Source organism: Syngnathus acus, chromosome 21 (genome assembly GCF_901709675.1).
Source record: "Syngnathus acus chromosome 21, fSynAcu1.2, whole genome shotgun sequence".
Classification (NCBI taxonomy): domain Eukaryota; kingdom Metazoa; phylum Chordata; class Actinopteri; order Syngnathiformes; family Syngnathidae; genus Syngnathus; species Syngnathus acus.
The window spans coordinates 7,039,499-7,060,093 of NC_051105.1; the positions used below are offsets into that span (position 1 = coordinate 7,039,499).

Here is a 20,595-nt window from a genome sequence, read left to right on the forward strand (position 1 = left end):
GAGAGAAGCCACACTCGGCGGTTTGACTGTTTCTCTTTCAAACACGACAGGCGGCACGGCGCACTTCGAACCGCCTTTACACGATTCGTTCTCCATTTCCAACTTCTCGGTTTTATTTTTTTTACAGGTCAAAATGCCCTGACCAGATCGAAAAGTATCGAGCGGCAAGTGTTCCTCAAGACGTGAATGAGTGCAAAAGGGCTAGCGGTGTTCCCGTGATGTCCCTCTGGAGTGCCGTAAAGTTTCAAAGGAACGTTATAGGAGAGCGAGTAAATCAGCGAGGCGATATCGCCGCGTTAGAACGTCTAGACATCATTTCCTCCGCCTTACGTGATGTTCAAGGTCCACGAGATAGCAGCACTTTCCCGTCTGCGCAGGTGTGCGTGAAGGATCACGTAGGCTAAAAATGATTAACAGACTTGAGATGTGACTTTGCAATACGATATTCAATAGGAGCACTCGTTTTAAGAGAAAATGGCTTTTCCAGCTCTGGACACTTGCTTAGATACACTCTCCATCCAATACAAGGCCTGTGTCGAAAACATTCTGCCATCCATCCATCCAATTTCGATGCTGGGGTGAATAACATGTCGTATATTAAAAACTAAAGCGTCCAGGTCCTGATCTGCAGATTGTATGGAAATGAGTCCAAAACAGATCCTAATCGTGTAGCAATATCCTGCAAGTCCCTCTGACATCTGAAAGGAGGCGTTCTTTATTGCTCAAGCAATACAAAATGTAGATAACTTGGTTTAATAAATGAATTCACACCGAGGCCGTTTCCAATTTCCTCCGGATGACTAACGGCAGTTACCTCCAAATTGCCAAGTAAATTACGGGTGATTCGAGGAATGTTTGCAGTAAACTCTGCCGGCGTCATAACTCTACAATGTTTACACAACACGGACGTTTGGTCGAAAATGTCTAGCTCTTCAAACGGGTGTTGCTGGGCGGTGTTTTTAGGTGGTTGTCGACATGATTTGAAGCATGACTTGAATTATGCCCCAAGCACTAGGATATGTTTATCATTCTGAGGAATGAATCACCTTTTTGAAAGCCTCGACAACTTGAAAAACTTGTCAATATTTACAAATGTGCGTAACCTGGTGTATGTAAAAAAGAACCCAGCTCAAAATTAGACAGGAATGTTAGTTTGAAGTGGCAATTTAGGGTGAATTCCAGGGCCCATTCTTGGGAATTTGTTCAAACGAGCAAGTTGGGCGGAACAAGGTGTCAAGGTTTGATGGTATTTTCAAGGCTTTATTATGTTCCAAGAAAACAGCTCCTGATGCAAGTTTTTGGGTGAACATATCCATCATAACAGGTTTGACAAAAAAAGTCAACAAGACGCATAACCAAAATTGAACAGGAAGTCAGCCATTTTGGTTTGCAGCAGCCATTTTGGACAAACTGCACGGGTCTTACTTTAATGATTTCCAACAAGGGAATTCACCCAATCAGAAAGAGGTATTATACTAGCTGGATGGGGGACACTGATTTGTGAAGCTTTTTTTTCCTGGGCAGTCTAAAGTTGGTGGATTATGACATCAACCTTTCGAGGAGTTGAAAAGTTTCACAACGTTTGATATATTAGCTTCTGACTCCAATTTCACCAGTTGCCACAAAATTTAGTGGACGTGTCTATCATAACAGTATTTACGAAAAAATCTCAAGGCCCCATTCCCAGAATTAAACAGTAGGTCATTCATTTTGGTTAAATTCCAAAATTCTCACTATGGAAGTTGAAATGAGCCCCGATTGAAAGCAGCAAACAAATTGACGACACTAAATTACTTGCGCTGCCAAATGTGGGCGAGCATGGCATCAAAATATGATTGTCATCTTGAGAATTTGCCTCGGAAAAAAAAAGAGGCTGTGAGGGCCGGTTCGCTGCTTTAAATTTTAATTGATGTGCCAGAGAGGGCGCAGACAACAAAGAGGGCAGAAAGTGAGGTAGAGAAGAAGAGGAGGGGCAGCGAGCACATGAATTATACATTCAGCCCACAATCAGAGGTGCCTGCCTTATTTATGAGCAGGAAAGCCCACACAGCTCGGCCCCACTGGCGCTTTGTCCCCCACTTAATACTTCACCGCGCTTAAGTTTCACCCACACACCTCCTGGGCGACTCCTCTTACCGCCATCTCGCGTTGTTATCGCCAGTCGGGCGACAAGAGCTCACATCCAGTGGCCGTAACGAGAGCCCGGCTTATCACCTCTCTCCGAGCTCGGTTTACATTTCATGACAATTAGACTCAACAGGACGTATCCATCCCGTGAGGTCAGATCGATGATAAGGAGGCCACTTGGTCTTCGGCATGGGAACGCCAAAGCCCATTGTGTCAGATCTATCCACGACACGTGATTTACGCTCTCCGAAACATTGCGATGATAGATGCATGGGAGCGAGAGATGAAAACGATCACGTGGAACACTTCTTCCGAGCCCGGGGCCATTTATTGCGACTGTCAGAAGCGCCGATAATGAACTGGCTTCATCCACGCGGAGTACCGAATAAATGCATCACTGTCACGGCAGCCGCTGAGGATTGAGCAGATGGCAAAACAAGATACACCGAATGGACATAATAGCCATTACGCCCACAGGAACTGAGCATGGGAGGAAAATAGAGAAGCTTCCACTCTTATCGCAAGACGTTTGACAAGAATTTGGCGTGCATGTAGAGCGGTCATTCACGCAGAAGAGCATTTGTTCGATTCGAGGTCACTGGTGCTGGATGACAGGGCCCGGCTCTGTTCTAGTTCAATCACGATAGGTCAGACTGTTGTACAGATGTCCTGTAGGTGGCGCTAATGTGCATTGCAAAGTGGATGTCAACAGCCACGCAAAAGCAATTTCACTGTGAAATTCCTTCACCAATCGTCCAGATCTCCAGCTATGCTTTTCCTTTCAGATAGTTTCATGCAAATGTTCTCCAAGATAATAAAAACATATTCTTCCTAAGTGATTTGTGGTTGGCAGATGGAATGAAACTTGGTTTTTGATTGACACTGTTCAAGATAGGAATGGGCATACTAATCCGTTTACGTGCTCATGAAGGATTCTGCTCGATTGCGTTTTTTTGCTCGTCTATGAGACATCGCGACAAGAGTTCAGAACTGAGATAGTTGTTTGCAGTAATGTCAAACCTCATTGCGACATTTTTTTTTGTACCCAAAATAATATTCGTATTAGTACCTTAGACCGGGCTTGTTTCCTCATTTTGTTGTTTATATGCCTAGTACAACTAAAGACACTACATTTACTAGGACAAATGTAATGATGATAACAAAATAGCTTAGACTTCAAGTGAAGACTTTAGACTTCAATTTAATGCCATTTTCCTCGATTTCTAGATAATAACCAAAATCACTTACATATGGTATTTGTACTGCCCAAAACCGTGCCTTAGTGATACCAGGCATTAAAAGAAATTCAAGAAAACGAGATTTTTTCTCCATGACTGCATTTGTGCCCTGTGCTGAACTGGCAATCGCTCCAGAGTATGGTCTGACTTTAGCACAAAGTTAACTGGGAGACTTGCCGACTCTCTGCGACCCTGAAAAGTTCAAGCGATATACCAAATGGATGGATGGCTGGAAATTTGATTTCATACAAATGTTTATAGCGTGGGTACATTTCCAGGCAAAATGCATCATTACCCTGGAGATGTTCAGCGACAATCCCAAGTCTAGATAAATTGGACTTTTGAGTCGTGCAGAAAAACAGAGACATACAAATCATGCTGGTTAGAAACACAACCCAGTGTGGTGTCCCCTGATGGGATAAAACAAACTAGACAAACTGTCATCCTGTCCTCCATCATCGAAAATGAAACGGGGCCCGAGGCTTCTGTCTGGGCAACAGCATGTAAGGAGGCATGGAACGCTGTTGGAAGTCGGGAGGGGGGGGGCGTCTAATCCCACGCTGCAGACACATTCCATCACTATCTCCATTTGTTTATTCACGTCGCAGAAACACTTCGAATCCACTAATCCTACTTGTCCTCCCAAGTTGGGCTCCTGGCAGAAGTGGCAGCTCAGTTTGTCAGGATCATTGTCAGAGCGCTTCAATGCATTCCATTTGCTCAAAAGGTTGAAAGCGTTTCATTTTAAGAGCAGATAATCGAGCGTAATTTGATTTTCTTTTCTTTAAAACAACAAAAAGAAACACAATTAGCTGAAGCCCCTTTCTAAAAATCTTTGAAATTGCCAGTTTAATATCATTTCAAACATTACCCTTTAAAATAAATAGCTAGCATATTAAGTGAGGATGTACGCTACTCTATGCAGATGTGGCCAAGACTCTCCAGTAACAACCCAGGCTAAACTGGGATTCTCAGAGACAAACAAAACTTATCGAATGAGATATCTGGTTTCAACATACTCCCCTCACACCAATTACACAAAAACTGCAAATAGGTGATAGTTGAGGATTGGTTCCACAGAAAAAAAAATCCTACTACTACACTACGTATTTTCTCGCAGTCGCGGATTCGCAGTTTTGGTACTACATCAGATATTTGTGTCACAATTGGCGATATCATTATGTCATCTGGAGTACACTACACATATTATAAGCAGTAAATGCCAGATTTGGTTGACTCGTTTTTTGTAGGGTTTCACATTTAAAAAAACAAAATGCATGTGTACCCCCGCTTTAATGGAGGATCTTAAATCAAAGCTGCAAAGAATGCGACTTTTAAGTCATTCTGCTGCAACAATCAACCTAAAGTCAAGGGTCAAGACAGCTGTCGATGACAGAGTCTTTAACACACGCACACACTCACACACATTGTTTCCCTGATCCTTAAAGCATCTCGCATCGAGGTTCAGGGCTACAGCAGCTGGGATAAATCGGTGAGCTCGCATCTGCTAAGCACATCAGCTTTAAGATCCTTGGGATCTAATCTTCCCTTCGGCGAATGCGACCGTCGACGCTTCAGTGGCAAAATATCAACAAACCGAGCGGTATATTTTTGTCACTGAAGTGTGCCAAAACTGGGACCCTGGACAAGGAGGACGAGCGCTGTCGCTGTATGTGACAATATTCATCATGCGAAAATGAATAAACACCCGGATGACAACGGATTGTCTGGGCAATGGGTCCAAAAGAGGATTTCACCGCAGCTTTCATTGTAATAATCCCACAACGGCATTAAATCCCTTTCGACATAGAAAATATAAGGGACGGGGGGTTATCTCAACGGGGTCTGTAAACACCCATGCATGTTGTTTTGGCCCTCTGTTAAATAATCGATTTGACCAATGAAGAAGTCTGAACTGCAGCAGTCTTTTCACCTCCTCTCCTGTGGTCTCATCATTGCTTTTTTTTTTTTTTTTTTGCTGTGGGGGGTTTCCACTTTCTGCCACCCACCATGTGAATAATGAGCTCTACATATAGCAGCCAATGAAGCGACTCCCTCTTTGGCCAATGAAACTTAACAACCATGTCCAGATCAGCTCCTTCCTGCTGGGACTGACCAGCCCGAGTTGACACTCCTGTGCCCACCCACCCACGCACACACATAGGCTTAAACTAACACAAATGAATCTGAGATTGGATTTGCATTGCAAGTGTAAAGTACCCAATTTCGATTTAATGCCCGTATCCATTTTGTCCTGCAAGTGTTTGGTGGATTTTGATTACATCAATCTTGCATTTCTGGGCTGTTACTATTGAATATTTTTAGAATCAATTATTCCATTGATTAATTGAATAATCAGATACAATTCTATTTGTATAAAAAAATATATTTTCCCCGATTACTGCTTATTAAGTAAAATGCATTTTCTTTATTTGGCATTATTTTGTGATTTTAAAAAAAACTAGGAATGTCACATGACTGATGGTCATTGTTTTCAAAGTCAAAACAGATATTGAACACAAAAACAAAAGATAAATCAGTCTGCTTTTATGGAGGCCTAAAGAAATCTAATATGTATTACTTTTGAGAGCCTGAAATCAGAAAATTTGGGCAATCTTTAGTTTCTAAAAATGTCTCTAAAGGATTGCTCAATTATTAAGATACAACATGAATAATTTGATCCTCAGTTTGTGGTCGATTAATCGATTCATTTTGACACTTCTGGAATCCACCCATTCAGGGAATATGATGGGACACCACAGTGACAGGTGGCTCCCCGGTCCAGACAGCCCTAGGAGGTGTCGATGCCGGTAATGTGGGCCGACACGGCCAAGTGAGAGCGACGTCTGGCCCCGACTGGACCAAAAGGTGCTTTGAAGTGCGTTTAAGCACACACTTTATCACACCTTCGCACCGCGTCGCGGGATATACGACCGGGCCGCCAGAGACGACCTGACCACACAAATGTCTCGTAAATGGCGCTGACACACTTTCCAAGCTGCCAGGGCTGCTTCTTTCTCAGAGGCTACTTCGTCCCTTAGTTGAGAATAATTGAAGACTCTGCTCCTCGCAGACACTCAATAGGGAAGTTCAAGCTATTTATTTTGGCGTGAGAAGATGTGGGGGTTGGGAGGATGGTGGGCTTTGAGAGACATGTCCTGAATGAGACACAGTAGCATTCCACAGACTGTTGTTCAATATTAAGCACTTCCAAAGATGTTCTCACGGGGGTTTAGCCGGAAATTGTGAAAAAAGTTACACACTGCCGAGCTCAAAATTCTATAGCTAGGAACACATGCCAGAAACATGGTGGACTAACTTCACTACAGATTTCGTATTTTGCCACATTAATTTTAGATCATTATTTGAAATCACTTGGTGTTGGGATGGGCCATTAATTCATCAAAGATAACAACTTGCCTACCATGCCACCCAAAAGAAATCAGACGCAAAATTAACAAAAGTCCCCAAATGACGGTGGCTCATTTAGTACATTAAAGGCTCTTGGGTGCACGTGAAAGCTTCCTATTTATAAAGTGGCATGGGAAGCTTTGGTAGAAAGTAGAACATATCCATGAAAACTGAGAGCAGACAATGTTCTCTTCTGAAGCCCCCCCCCCCCCCCTCTCTGCGGACTCTTTGTAAATAAAATGCAAGGTACGGTAAAGTCATCATCCCTCAAGTCAAGGTTATAATCCGAATGATGTTTTAATTCTCTTCGGCGACACAGTATAACTCATGGAGAGGCCAGTCTCGCCGAAGAAACAGCACGCCACCTTTTTGTTATGAAAATGTCAAATAGATTCTTTATAAAGGACAAATACAGCTTTGACGACCTTGACTTCCTCAGGAAAAGAGGTGGAAGCTGAATCGGACGTGTGCTCTTGAAAATATACATTACTTTGGCGCAGCACTCAGTTGCCTTGGCAAGGCGCTTTAAATTAAAAACAGGTAGAAGCTGTGTCCTTCTGCTCGTTGATTCACTTTGGCGTGACTTTAGAGACTTAAAAGATTTTGAAAATGGATCTCAAAGTTGACATTTTTCAAAATCGATCGCGGCCAATCAAAAGCGGGCTGTCGTTACGTGCGTGCCGCTCAAGATAATTGGCTTGACAAAGCTTCTCCCGTGAGGTGTATAATTTCTGTGACAAATTGCCAACCCAAATATAAGCGGTAGACTACACAAGAGAAAAATGGCAAAATTTGTCCACACTGAGATTGAACACTCCTGTGCAGACTGAGACTCCATTTATGGTCAGCTATTAAAAGAGCGATGGATGGACGTCGAGGCTAATATTCAACTCGCTGCCCCCGGAGACCTCCGGCTTTTCGGTCATCTCCAAGCAGTTGGGGAGACAATAGGTGATAGAACGAACTTTGTCCCCCTCGCTCAATGGACTTGTGACGGCACGATAAAAGACCCCAAATGCCAAATCGCTCCGCTTTGCAAAGAGAGCAAATTAGCATGATAATAGGAAACCGCTGCGACTCGCCGGACACCGCATGCGAGGTTGACCGTGATGACTTTGTGGAGGCGCGTGGAAACAGGAGGCTCGGGGTTCCTAAAAAGCTGAACAGATGGAGCGGGGAGGTCACTGTGTCTTTTGTCTGAATTATTAGGCAGCTCCTTCCTGACTTTTGCTTCCCTCTGTGATGGTTGCTAGCTGGCCTGGCCTTGTGTCCCTTGCACCACCCCAGGGGAACCACCGGCCTTTGTCCCCTCTGTTTGACCGGGGTGCTCTTCATGAAGTGAAGAGGCTAATCAACGACTGCAGAGCTATTCACAGATTGCCACTGTACCGCATTTGTCACAATTGTTAGCAAATAGGCCCTCAGTGGGAACTCAAGACCCTCAAGTGTGCTCCTGTTTGCTAACAAATATTGACTCCAGGCCCTGAATGAAGCTCTGGCTTGCATCCTGATGGACCTGGGATGCAATTAAACCCATTAAAGCAACATTTGTAGAGCACTTGGTTATTTAAATGCAGTCACAAGTTACACACAAAGCCGTGAAAAGCATTTGGACAGTTGCTTCGGTTTGGGCACCGTTCCGCACTTTGGATTTAGCAGCTTGAAAAAAAAAAAAAAAAAGGGCCCTTTCAAAAACAAAACCGCCGAATGACGAGGGAACGGCGAGTGCCAAGAGTCGATATTGGCCATAGGAGTGGAAAGCAAGGAATCGAGAGTCTTCACAGCGTCAAGGAGGTTGGCCTACGCCGTTAACTTTAAAGTACTCAAGGGGACACAGTAGGATTTAAGAAATAAAAGTCCATTATTTGCTAAAGAGGCTGTCAGGCAACATGCTTTCCTTTGCTAAATTACCATTTTACACACAGATGAGGACATTTTATTGGTCTGCCGTAACGCACTAGGTAATGCAGACGACGCGTACACGATGACAGCACGTCACTGTTGTGGCAAAATTTCATTTGGGATTCACAGTGCTGGGAAGTAGCCACAGAATTGTACTTGGAAAAGCCTGAGAAAAAAAAGGGATATTGAATATCTCTGGAATCATTCTTATTTATTTGAATAGATTGCAATAATAGTTCACGTAACCAGAAAAATATATTTTCATAGCTTATTGGGTAGTGCAGCATAAAAAAAATAACAAACAATTATCTGTCTTAAATAAACAAACAAAAATCTAAAAAAATATATCGAAAATTAGACTTAGTGTGGTAATTGCACCATATTGGATATAAATGAAATTTTAAACTCAAGTGCAGGATCTGAATCGGTATTTCTACTTTTACGACTTATTTTCTACTCAAGCACAAAATGTGAGTACTTTTGCTTCCTCAGGTAATTCCAACGAAGGAAGTTGCGCCGAGACACTGACTGTCGCCAGCTGTGAGGCCATGTTTCAGTAAGTATGCCCGCCACTGTGCCTTTTCCTGCATTTCCACTTAATTAGCATCATTTATTGAGTTTCTCAGCATGTATGCTCTGGAGAGACGCCACTGAGGGTAAGAGGGAAATTTGTTTAAGGAAAATGAAATCATACAGTACACACTACAACTTTGGGTTTACCACATAGTGCGTATAATGTGACAATGCGAAATGCTCCGCTTATTTGTACAAGAATTTATTACAATTTCTTAACCCCAAGAAAATACACTGCAGTGATTCAAAAATATATGTATATATTTTGAATGAAATTAATATTCCTTAAACACTTTTTTTTTTGCTTGGCAAAATATGTGGCACATTTTTGGACTGTGTTGGGAAACTAGTGTGGCTTTAAAATAGTCTAATTCAAGCATAATACAATAAATCTAGTATGTATCGATTTTTGCATTTTGATTTTTGCACACCTCGCTATTGTTTTCTTTTACGTGCCGCAATGATGTTTATGCATAGCAATGAAATAATATGCACAAATTGGTGATGTGCAATTATGTCATTAAATCGAATTATCTAAAACGTTTTCGCAAGGTTATGAAACTGACACTTTTTGTTCAACAGAAATAAATAAATCAAATACATTTGAAAGCAAAGCAACGGAAGACAATTCTGATGTCAATGAAATGATACGATAGAAAACAGAGTTTTGGAGTTTTGGGAAAATTGTGCAGTTTAAAAATAATACCTCACCTCAAAGCACATCTTTTTACACTTACATGATGTTTCAATGTCACTTCAAAATAAAGGTTTTATGATGGTGACGCTTTCATAATTGTCAATAGGAATACTGTATTGCAAGCAGGCAGCGCAGTGTACTAGTGATCAGCATGTCTGCCTCGCAGTCGACAGGATCTGAGCTTGACTCCTGGCTCAGAAAGTGTGTGTTTCCCACAGGGTATTCTGGATTTAATCCCACATCCCAAAACCATACATGTTCATTGCCAACTCTAAATTGCTCATAGGTGTGAATGTCAGTCTGAATAGTTGTTTTTGTGCGCTGTGATTGGTTGCCCTCCCGCTCCCCTAATGAAGACAAGCAGGAAAGAAAATGGATGGTTGCCTACGACATTCATGTAACAAGGGTGTTCTGTTCTCGCCGCATATATTTTACACATGCCTCTTAGCTGACATGAATTTGTATAGACATTCATTTATAGTGTAAACTCTGCTCAGCCAAGGCGTTTTATTTTGAATCGAGGCGGGCCAAACAGAATTGAATTCTTCTTTCACGCTGTGTGAGGAGACGAGCGGCTCTGACAGCTCTAGTGGGCATTGTTCACGTTTCATAAGTTGGACCACGCTGTGCTGGCGTAGCGTTCTTAGTATTCTCGCTCAAAACGTCTCCGAGAGCCCTGTCAACAGATCCAGACGGGCCCTGTCAGCGCCATCTTTTCAGGCGAGCTGTCAACAGCAGCTTTATATCAGACTTCTTCGCAACGAGGGCAAGAAACATAAACAAGCCCTGGGGGGGCTGTGTGGCGGGGCCGGGCAGGACAATGCATTCTTATCCACATTGTAAAATAACAAGAATCCGAAAAACCCAACATGAACTATTCTGAATCATTTGAAGTCTGGATGGTGAAGATTTTTTTGGTTTTGCGTCAAAATATCTGCGAGCGATTCCTGCAGACGTGACTAAACTAGTCCTGCCGTGACTCCTGCACTTTATGTCGTATTATCCCCTCCAAGATAATGAGGCACGCACGCGTCGCGTTCATGACAGGAGTGAAACCACATTACCTTGGAGCACTGCTTGTGATTCTGGCACCACACCAAGGATCCGTTGTTCTGTGGAGAAAAGTAGCACCTGTCATCACACCGCATGGACTTATTAAAAGATTAAAATGCACTCACAATATTGCTGTCATAATTAACACATTCTTGAGGGCATGGGTGCCCAAATAGTGGATCAGAGCACAGAAGGATTCTGTTTTAAGTCTTGAACATCAGAGAGTCACCTGATTTTTTTTTTGTGATCAGTACACCGACAGATGGATAGATAGATAACTTTTGTATTTACAAACTCAAACATGTGCTCTATAAAAAGAAAAATGTTTTCCTATGAATCTGCATGGAGGCGACCAACTTCTGGCCATCTCTGTGAACTGAAGTATACAATTCTTCCGCAATAGTGGTACCTCCCACTCACGAGTGTACTGATTTATGAGTTATTCCAAATACAAACCATCACTCAGATGATTTTTTGGACTTGAGTTGTGATTCAGGTTCAATCACTAAACGGTGGCAGGAAACAACAAGCAGTTTGTACTGCTTGCAGCAACAAGTAGACAGACAATGAAGCAATACTCACGAGCACATATTCTTTATCCTCTGCAAAAAAATGACAGCAGCTTACAGAGTCCTTCAATTGTGCAAGTTTTTCTTTATCATGAATGTATTATACGGTTTTTTGTTATGGGTGTGGTCACAGCACAGATAGAATTAAAGTCTAGCTACGGCATCGCTAATAATAAATAAATAAATAAATCACTTTTAAAAAGTATGTGCTGTTTATCTATACTGACTCTTAGAAATATATTGCTCCATTTTGTTTCTACTGTCACCAGATTTTTTTTTTCCAACAAAGAATAAGAAAAAAACAAAGATGACTGAAGACATGTAATTAAAGCCATGCCGCGCTTTAAGCCAAAGCCCTTTGTGATCAACTCCCATGCGGCATACACACACACACACACACACAGAAGAGGTGCTTTAAGTGTGTGTAACTCAAGCAGAAAAGTGGGGTCAGCACTCCAGTTCCCCGCAGGGCCAGCCTCTGGTCAGTTTCAGCCCAACGCGGCGACCTCGGCTCTTCTTACGAGCCGTTTGATCTCTCAACAGACGTCCCCGAGGTCACACAAGGCGGGAACTGATGTCAGTGTGCCTGCGAGGGCTGCAGATACCGACCATTTCCCCCTAATTGCGCTGGAAGTGCCACCTTGCGCTCGCGAGGGTGGGGGCCCAACATTTGTACTCAGTCTTGTGCTGGGTGTTGTAAATATGCGGAGAGCAGCGGGTCATTTCCTGACTTCTATCACTGTGAGGAATGATGCTGTCACTCTGGGCCCGGCTTAATTGCGTTTGCGTGGTGAGCGCTAAAGAGGCTTCAGATGGAGTGGGCAGCCGATGCACATGAAAGAGAAGAAAATAACGAGAGGGAGGGAAACAAAACATGTTTTTGGCCTCGCCGGATGGTAAACAGGCGCCGTAAGAGGATTTGCGGATGCATACGTTGAATTGATATTAGCGCAAAGCAGATTGAGAGCAGCCAGGGGTTTAGGTCACGCTTGTGTCTCACGATAGAAAACTGTCAGGTTTCTTCCGAGAGTCAATAAATAAATCATGGCACAAAAGTCAAGCCGCACAAGAAGACGCAAGGCTTTTCATGCAGCTGCCGCAAACTATTTATATATTAATATTTTGTTTCTGAAAATACATTTGCAAGCCACGAAACCAAAAGTGCAGTTCCACAATAGCAATAATAAACATGGGTGTTAAATGAATGTCTCTCTCAAAACAGAGTGTGATCATCTCATCACAGGAGATTTTGACAGGTCAACAAATAAGCATGAAGAGTCCTATTCGACCTACTGCCACAGTGAGGTGAGTCGTGTCAATCAGCCCAATGAACATTTGCAGTGGACCAGCCACCTAATCCAAATACAATATGAATAAACACAAATGACTTCCATACCAACAAATCCTTTCATGATCCATCCATTTTCTGATTTATTTCTCATTCCCATTTGAATCGGGTGTGTTGGAGGAATGAAACATCTCATACATGCAGAAAAGCGGCACTCGAGGACTGGACTTTGACACCTGTGCTCAGAAACTCAACTTTTTAACTAGCAGTCCAGGTAAAAATGGAACTTTGACATCCATAGTCATCAATGGCAGTGAATGAGTTAATGTATTTGATTGCATCTTAAAACAAATCTAATTACAGAGGGTCCTTGCTTTATATATATTGGTCCTGACATATGACGTTAGCGTCGACTGCACAAAGGCTGGTAAGGCTGGTTACTTCACTGCCATGTGTTCTTAATGGTAGTTACTTTTGTGCCTCAAGGTAATAGCTCTAAATCAGTGTGTTGACACCTCATTAAACACTTTTCATCCATTCGTTTTTGTTGCCATGCAATGGTTTGATTCCATGTGCAAGTCCAGGCAAGTGAGGAAATCATTCTCTTGCCACGTAACACGAGGTCATTTGATCTATTGTTGAATAAAATTCAGTCGCTTCAGCCTTATCTTCGTCTTATTTGATACGCCGGGAGAATAGGTCATAAAAATATGATGGAAAATTTCAAATTGAAGTCATAAAAGGACTTTCATTCCAGTTAATAGCCTGGATCGGACATTCGCTTGTGGACATTGCGAGGCTGTGGGATTCGGCCAGACTTGAGAGGGTCGGCAGGCGCAAAGTCTGCTCAAGTTCAATGTCAAGTTCAAAGCCGTTTCCCACAATGTAATCCAGAAGGAAAAAAAATCTCATGAGACCTTTGGAGGGAACTTATCATTAAAGGGTTTTAATTTGACATCCAGCGCCAGTAAGTGCCGAGCTTTTGGAGTCAAGGGTATTGGTCAAATGGCTTCAAAGGAATTTGTGATTGTATGATCATGTCTCCAGAGAATCTTTCATAAAAAAAGAGTGCAGATAAAAATGAAAAATGCATGAGTGAAAACGGCAAGGAAATGAAGAATCTTCCTTTCATGGGGGAAAAATGAGCGCCAGCTCGGACGGGGCATGCATCAACTGCTTGTGTATAATAGAACATTCTGTTTGGCCAAGCGTTGATTAAAAAGTGAATTATTCCTCGCCAGTGCATCGTTCAGTTTGGTAGGGGGGGGGGGAGATGATTAAATCGCTGTTGGTGCTCACTAACTTATGAGGAATGATCAATACAAGCGGTCTCAATCTGCTGTTGGGGGCAACTTGTAAATAAGACCTTGACATGTAGACCGGAGGCAAACACCACCGGTAATTTATTAAGACTGTCATGACTCTACACCACTTTCAAAATCATTCATCCAGTTTTTTTTTTTATTCTTTCTAATGGCTTCCCTCATCCATCAATAAAGCAGTGACAGCACCACATCCAGGGATCCACACAGGATCTAATTTGGTTCTGTGACAGCAACCCTGAAGCAGAGAAACTCGGCAGGATGTTGACCCAGCTGTCCAGGGCTTGACCCCACCATGTCAGGGAACGACGGGGAATAATTATAGGTCGGGACTTCATCGCCCTGACTCACCATGACATTCCTCCATAGTATGAACACTACACAGTCGTGACGACTGTCAAGGACCCCAAGCGGTGAATGTTTTCCAGATATCTTCCGGTGTTATTTGGGGTGGTCAAGGAGATGGAGGTCGGGTAGTTTGTTTCTGGAGGTGGTGGACTCGTGTAAACAGCGCATTTATCACAGTGGTACACAGCAGCGCTTGTCAGCTGAGAAGTCGGAGCAGGTGGCCAGGGGCGTGTTGCATTGTCTCCGAAACCGCTTTTATCTCCAGATTCTACCTTTTGAGAAACAGTTGGCTTTTGTTCCTTGTGGGTTTGAATTGAGTGACTCAGTTTACATTGGAAGACCATTATTTGAATAGGATTTATGTTTGTAGGCGTTAGACTTCAGATTCTTTGCAGGAAGTAGAATGAGAAAAGGACTTGAAAGGAGAGCGGTGTCCAGTGTGTCCTTTGTCTTCGTTAGAGGGGTCCTCGCCAAAATAACACGCTTAAGGGCACATATGCTGCACCTAAATAAAGGCCCACAACTTTTAGGATTTGTGGCGCTTTGAAGTACTTGGAGGTCCGTCTACCTATTATTACCCAGCATCCTTGTGTCTTCTGTCAATCAATTAGTTTTTTGGCCTTGCCAAAACTACAGACCACATTGAATTGAAGTCAGTCATCTTCACAATGGATCAAACGGTCTTGGTTTGTACAAAATGGCTGACATTTTACATGAAAAAAATCATCCTGATCTTTGCTACTTAGGTACAACACAATCAAAACATTTATCGGTTCTTCTAAGATGCTTCGTAACTAATGTCATCACATTATTTTCCATCAACGTCCATGTAAAACAATATTACCTAGATTCAAACTGTTGATCGACAACTCATTCAACAAAATTATGTTATCTGGAGTCTTAAAACAGCAACATAACAAATATGAGTAATCTGAGAAAAACCTTTAAAAAGTAATCCAGATCCACATTGCTTAAATTGAATCAGCTTGTCCTTGAATTATACCAAGCTTCAGCCCAAATTTCCTTGGAATAGGCTCCTAATTTATTGAGCAACATCAGAAGGCTTTAATATTTGTCCTTGAGTCCGAACAAGCATCCATTCAAATCTGTTGACAATTTATTGTGCTGAAAACAAATCCCACTTTCACAGATCACAATCAAAAGTTAATCAGTTCATTCTGTGGTCACCATACTCTTAAAAAGCTACGGACCAAATGTCAATGAAATCCTTTCACAACTTTTTGATCTCTAGAGATCCACACAATACGGATCCAGAAGCTAATCAACCGCATTACAAAAGTGTCAAGATTTCTGTCCTGAATATTATTGATCATATTAATCACTAGGCAGGGGTTTGATGTCTATGAAGGTGCATTGTGAAAACTTGGAAAGAAATTTGTTGTAATCAGCACTAAGTAGAGTTTCAGTTGTCTCCAGTAAAGCTTCACTGTCTAGTCGAGCGTTTAAGTGTGACTCAGATTTACAAGCGCAAGTGCTATGCTTTAAAAGTGGTTACTGGGAGGGTGGGGTGGGAAGGGGGGGGGGGGGGGGGGGGGGTCTGAACCACATAGACCCCCATTCATCCGCTGTCTTCAGCAATGAAGACCTCCAGACATGAGACTAACCCTGGTGGAGGTCTGACTTAGACTGAAACCAATTTTATATCAAAGGCGCAAACAAGGACTAATGGTTCTTTCCGACGTGTTTTTATTTCTTTCACTTACAAAAATAAAACATTCAATTGAATGTGTCAAATTTTTATGGCTTTAACAAGCACTTGACTGGACACTCCTTGGTTTTTTTTTCTTTTCTTTTGCTTTTCACATAAATAATCTACTACAAGACTGATGCTTTCAGAAAGTCCACTTAGCGCATGCCTCCCAGCTTGCTCTCAAACATTTGGCTAATATTTACAGAATGCATGGGTGTTGCCCCACTGTCAATTATACCGGGGGTGACAGACTCCCCAAATGTGGAGAGACGTGTCAATAAATCTGCTTCTCGCAACCGCTATGGCATCACTAGCTCGTCTACAACGCTGGCAAGCGACGGATGAAGCGTACTCGAGACTTCGTTCTGACATTTAAAACAAAGATTCAGAGTTGACCACATTAGGAAAAAAACTGGCATCTGCAAGTGCTAAATCCTCAGAGTGTCAGTCCAGTGAAGATGATTCAGAGAATGAAAAACAGATCTTTAAATTACATGCGAAATATCTCATTCAGCTAAAGCACGAGTGACACGTTCTATAGATTAACAGTGACATTAAAGGAGACAGATTGTGGTTCTTTTTTTCCACAATTTGAAACAGTTCCAGCAATTATTTATAAAGGATAATGAACTGCAGAGATATTAACTACTTGTCACACTTTGGTTCTAATCACTTGATTTGGGGGAGTGGTTCCATTTCTTACAAATATTCGCTTTAGTTGGACTGCGGCGGAGATAGAACGTACTTTTTTTTCAGAAGGTGATAGCCAACAAATCTAGTTATGGTGTTAGTGGAGACTACAAGAGCAGGATATTTTCACCCCTCTGCGTATAAATTGCAAGGTGTAACTTAACTGTATTAGCATCACAATGCTAATCTGAGCCAACAGCAGCTCAGTTTGGCTTCAAAAGCTCACTAAAATGTATTATTATTACCATTTGGCTTTGACATGATTGTGTTTCTGTGCCGTCATTTGACAATCCCAGATTGAGAAGCCAAGCTGCCAAGTCATAAGTCTGGTGGTTATTAAGGAAATTAGCCCAACTTGTTCCATAAAAGTGCAGCAGTGCAGAACACATGTTTAAAAATAGCCAGATAAAAAGATGTACTTGTTTTTTATGTTCACAATAAATGGGAAAGCAGACTGCACAAAGCAGACTTCTTCTGTTGGTTTAAAGTCTAAAGGTGCTCCCCGTCACATATCAAGTGACCCCCTAATTAAGAGCTTAGTCATTAGAGTAGCAGTCTGAGCAACTCGCGCGCCTGTTAGCGTAATGAGATCCCGTGCCGTTGGGAAGCGCATCCACCTGCAGTTCGCGCCGACTCTTGCAGCAGCGCTACACGGCAGCTTAGCACGTTTAGCGCAAATCAGGCGCCGGCGTTTAGCAGGAAGGTGACCTCCCTGCAAGAAAGACGGTGGTGGCCCTCCACACGGCGACATTTGTTGGTATTTATTGGGGGTAGGGTAGAGGGCAAGGGGGGCAAGTGCCATGTGTTTTTGCAGCTGACAAGACCATGAGGAACACCCAACACACACACACATTTCTACATGAAAGCAATGTGCATTCGTTGCATATGATCAACACTGGCCTTCTATTTTTAGAGGTGCTTGTGCTGCTTTGTTTATCCCGAGTTGCACTGAAGTCCAATGCACCTAACGTCTTTCAGTTTAGACTCTAAAATAACACAAAGATTTGTCGCAGAAGATTTGGACAATTATAAATTAAAAAATGTCTCTATAAGTTTGACTGACCATCGAATTAATCAATCGACATTTTGTGCGATGGAAAAAGAATACATCCCTTTGAGTATCGTTTTACTGTCTATCTACTTGTGTTGCTCCATTGTTTGTGTTCCAATATCGTTACGTTACAACAGTGACATATATGCTAGTTTTGTTAGCCCATCTATGGTTTTTGCATTGTGGGTTAGCATTATGCTAGTTAACTTCTATATCTGCAGGACTGCTGCTTGTGCTGAGGGGAAAACAAATCAGCCAAAGCTCATAAAACAAATTGGTCACAAATCACTAAGGGTGGGGACGGATCGACCCAGGAACATACCTTTTTAATTACTTCCAAATCGGAAGAGGACCTGCGTCCTGGAACAACTGGCGTAGGACCAGAGAGGTTCTACGCTTGAATATTTGCAGTGCACAAGGGGGAAGTTCCTCGATCAGCTATCGAGCCAGCCGGTGGCTGATTTAATGTCGTGACTTTGCAAACCCAAGGCAGTCATTAAAAAAATAACTTGGACAACCCCACGAACAAATTCTCGACATTTCTCGCCAAGTTGCTCTTTAATAAGAAACACAGTGTCCTCTGGCTGTGCACCGCCACTTGTTTTTCTCTCTCCCTCTCCTCATTACTCGAGTGACTCCTTCACTCATCATGTATATTATCCCGCGTTTAGAACCACTGCCACTTGCCCAATTAGCGCTTTCATAGTGACACCAAGACAAAAGCCTTGACCTCTTGATTAATTAGGCCTCATTACAAATGTGCCCAGGTCCGGCGACGCTTTCCCGACAATGGCCCCGACTTGGACGAAGGCCTTGCAAATGCAAATGCGTCGAGCATAAAGAAGAGGCGAGACCGGCGGACAGACAGCTGAAGGATCAGCGGCCGCTTCTTTTCTCCGCCGTGTCCCCGGGAGAGAACAGTGAGACCGCCGGAGTGTGAAAAACAACTTGTGACACCACACACTGACTCATGCGCAGAATGCAGCTACTTTACACCGGCGTCCCTCTGCGGGAGCCGCAGACTAGTGACAGCATCCCCCTATGAGTATACAAGACAAGGGAGGGGACGGAGGAGGCGTGGGGGGGAGGGTAGCCTCACATCATTTAGGGAGGTGCTGACGTCAACTTTTAGTTGCTTCAAAGTCTTTTTTTCCCTCTTGCGTTGATAGAAATAAAAAACAAGCATCCATGGAATTCAGGCTGGAGAGCAGCAACTTTATGGGTTGTTTGGTACAAACATCCTAATTTTTTTAGGGTTGTTTTGAACAAAACAATTTGGGGGGAAAATTAGGTCAAATTGACTGAGAAAATTGTGTTGGTCCCTTTATGTCCCAAATTGGGTTAATTTTGACCCAACTGTTTTTAGACTGGAATTTCTGCTTTATGAATTGGGTCTCGAACAGAAGTTGATTCCGTAACTTTAACAAATCATCGCTGGTAGGAAAAGCAGGTATCTCCAAATTTAATAGCCAAAATTCGCATAAAAATGCATTCAATATGTAAATTCTATGATGATATTAAGAATCCATATCTGCCCAAGTTTGGGTTTTCGTCACTGGTGTGAATGTAAAACTTGAGATATTAAGGAGAAAAGTGAAATTTTAGAAACCCTGATTCATGGTGTTGTCATCCAATGAAATGCATGTATTATCAAAAATTAAACAATGTTTTACACTACGACTGTAGATGATATAATTGCATTATCTACCATCATTGGGTTTACCTCTTTGTAGATAGAACAGAAAAGGGTTCAAGAACACCTGGAATACTTGCCACCTCAACACATTGTCCAAAAGTATATTTAGCTCCAAAAATCAATACGTGCAGAGAATCTATATACCAATGTATATACGGCAATGCATGACATAACTTATTACGTTTTTTTTTTTCCAATTGGTTCTTGAGTGGAAAAATGATCCCTTTGATGGGCTGCCCACCAGTCGAGGGCGTACCCCGCCTCTCGCTCAAAGTCAGCTGAGATACACTCCAACTCGAAGGATGGATGGATGGATGGATGGAGAGAATATTTTGAAATCTTTATATCTGAATATGGAGTGAAAAGCATCATCCAGATTTGTTTTCACAAATCCACGACAGGTGAGTTTGTTTACGTTTAATTGGTTGTAGTCAATGCTTCAGCGGTGCAGTGCGTCAAATAAGAGTTAATGGGGGTTTGAAATTTGCAGCAACAGTAAAGAGAAATTCATTCTATGGAACTTTGACACTTGGCGTGGACGCGCATTCAATTTGCCACCCAAAAGAACAACCGCGCATGAATAGGATACCTGCGAGTGCTTGAAGAAAGCGGAGATGCGCGTGATGTGCAGGCTGAGGCATCGCGAGGCGCACCGGGCTCGGTACACGCTGGACGCCGCCGTTGCCGTGAACGAGTCGTCTTGCCTCCTCGCGCCCACGCCGCCGCTCCGCGTGCTCGCCAGCACCGTAATCCACACGCACAGGGCAACGCACGCCCGCAGCTTCCCGAGGAACATGGTGCTCTCTGCTCCGCTGTACAAGAGATGCGCTCCGCTATGCTCCACTCGCAGTGCTTGTTTTAAATCCCTCCGCGGTTCGCGCAGTACTGACGAGCAAAGCTGCAAGCCGGGAAACTAAAC

At 42.8% G+C, this 20,595-nt stretch overlaps 1 protein-coding gene across 1 annotated transcript in view; it reads right to left on the bottom strand.

Annotated features, from left to right (window-relative positions):
• Window positions 1–20,595, bottom strand: part of LOC119115160 (anosmin-1) — a 45,882-nt gene extending 25,287 nt beyond the window's left edge. The window contains exons 1-2 of the mRNA XM_037239430.1: window positions 20,266–20,595; window positions 11,013–11,060 (exon numbers count right to left, since the gene is read on the bottom strand). Coding sequence (XP_037095325.1) covers window positions 11,013–11,060; window positions 20,266–20,472 — 255 coding nt within the window. The 5' untranslated portion in view covers window positions 20,473–20,595. The remainder of the gene's footprint in view (window positions 1–11,012; window positions 11,061–20,265) is intronic.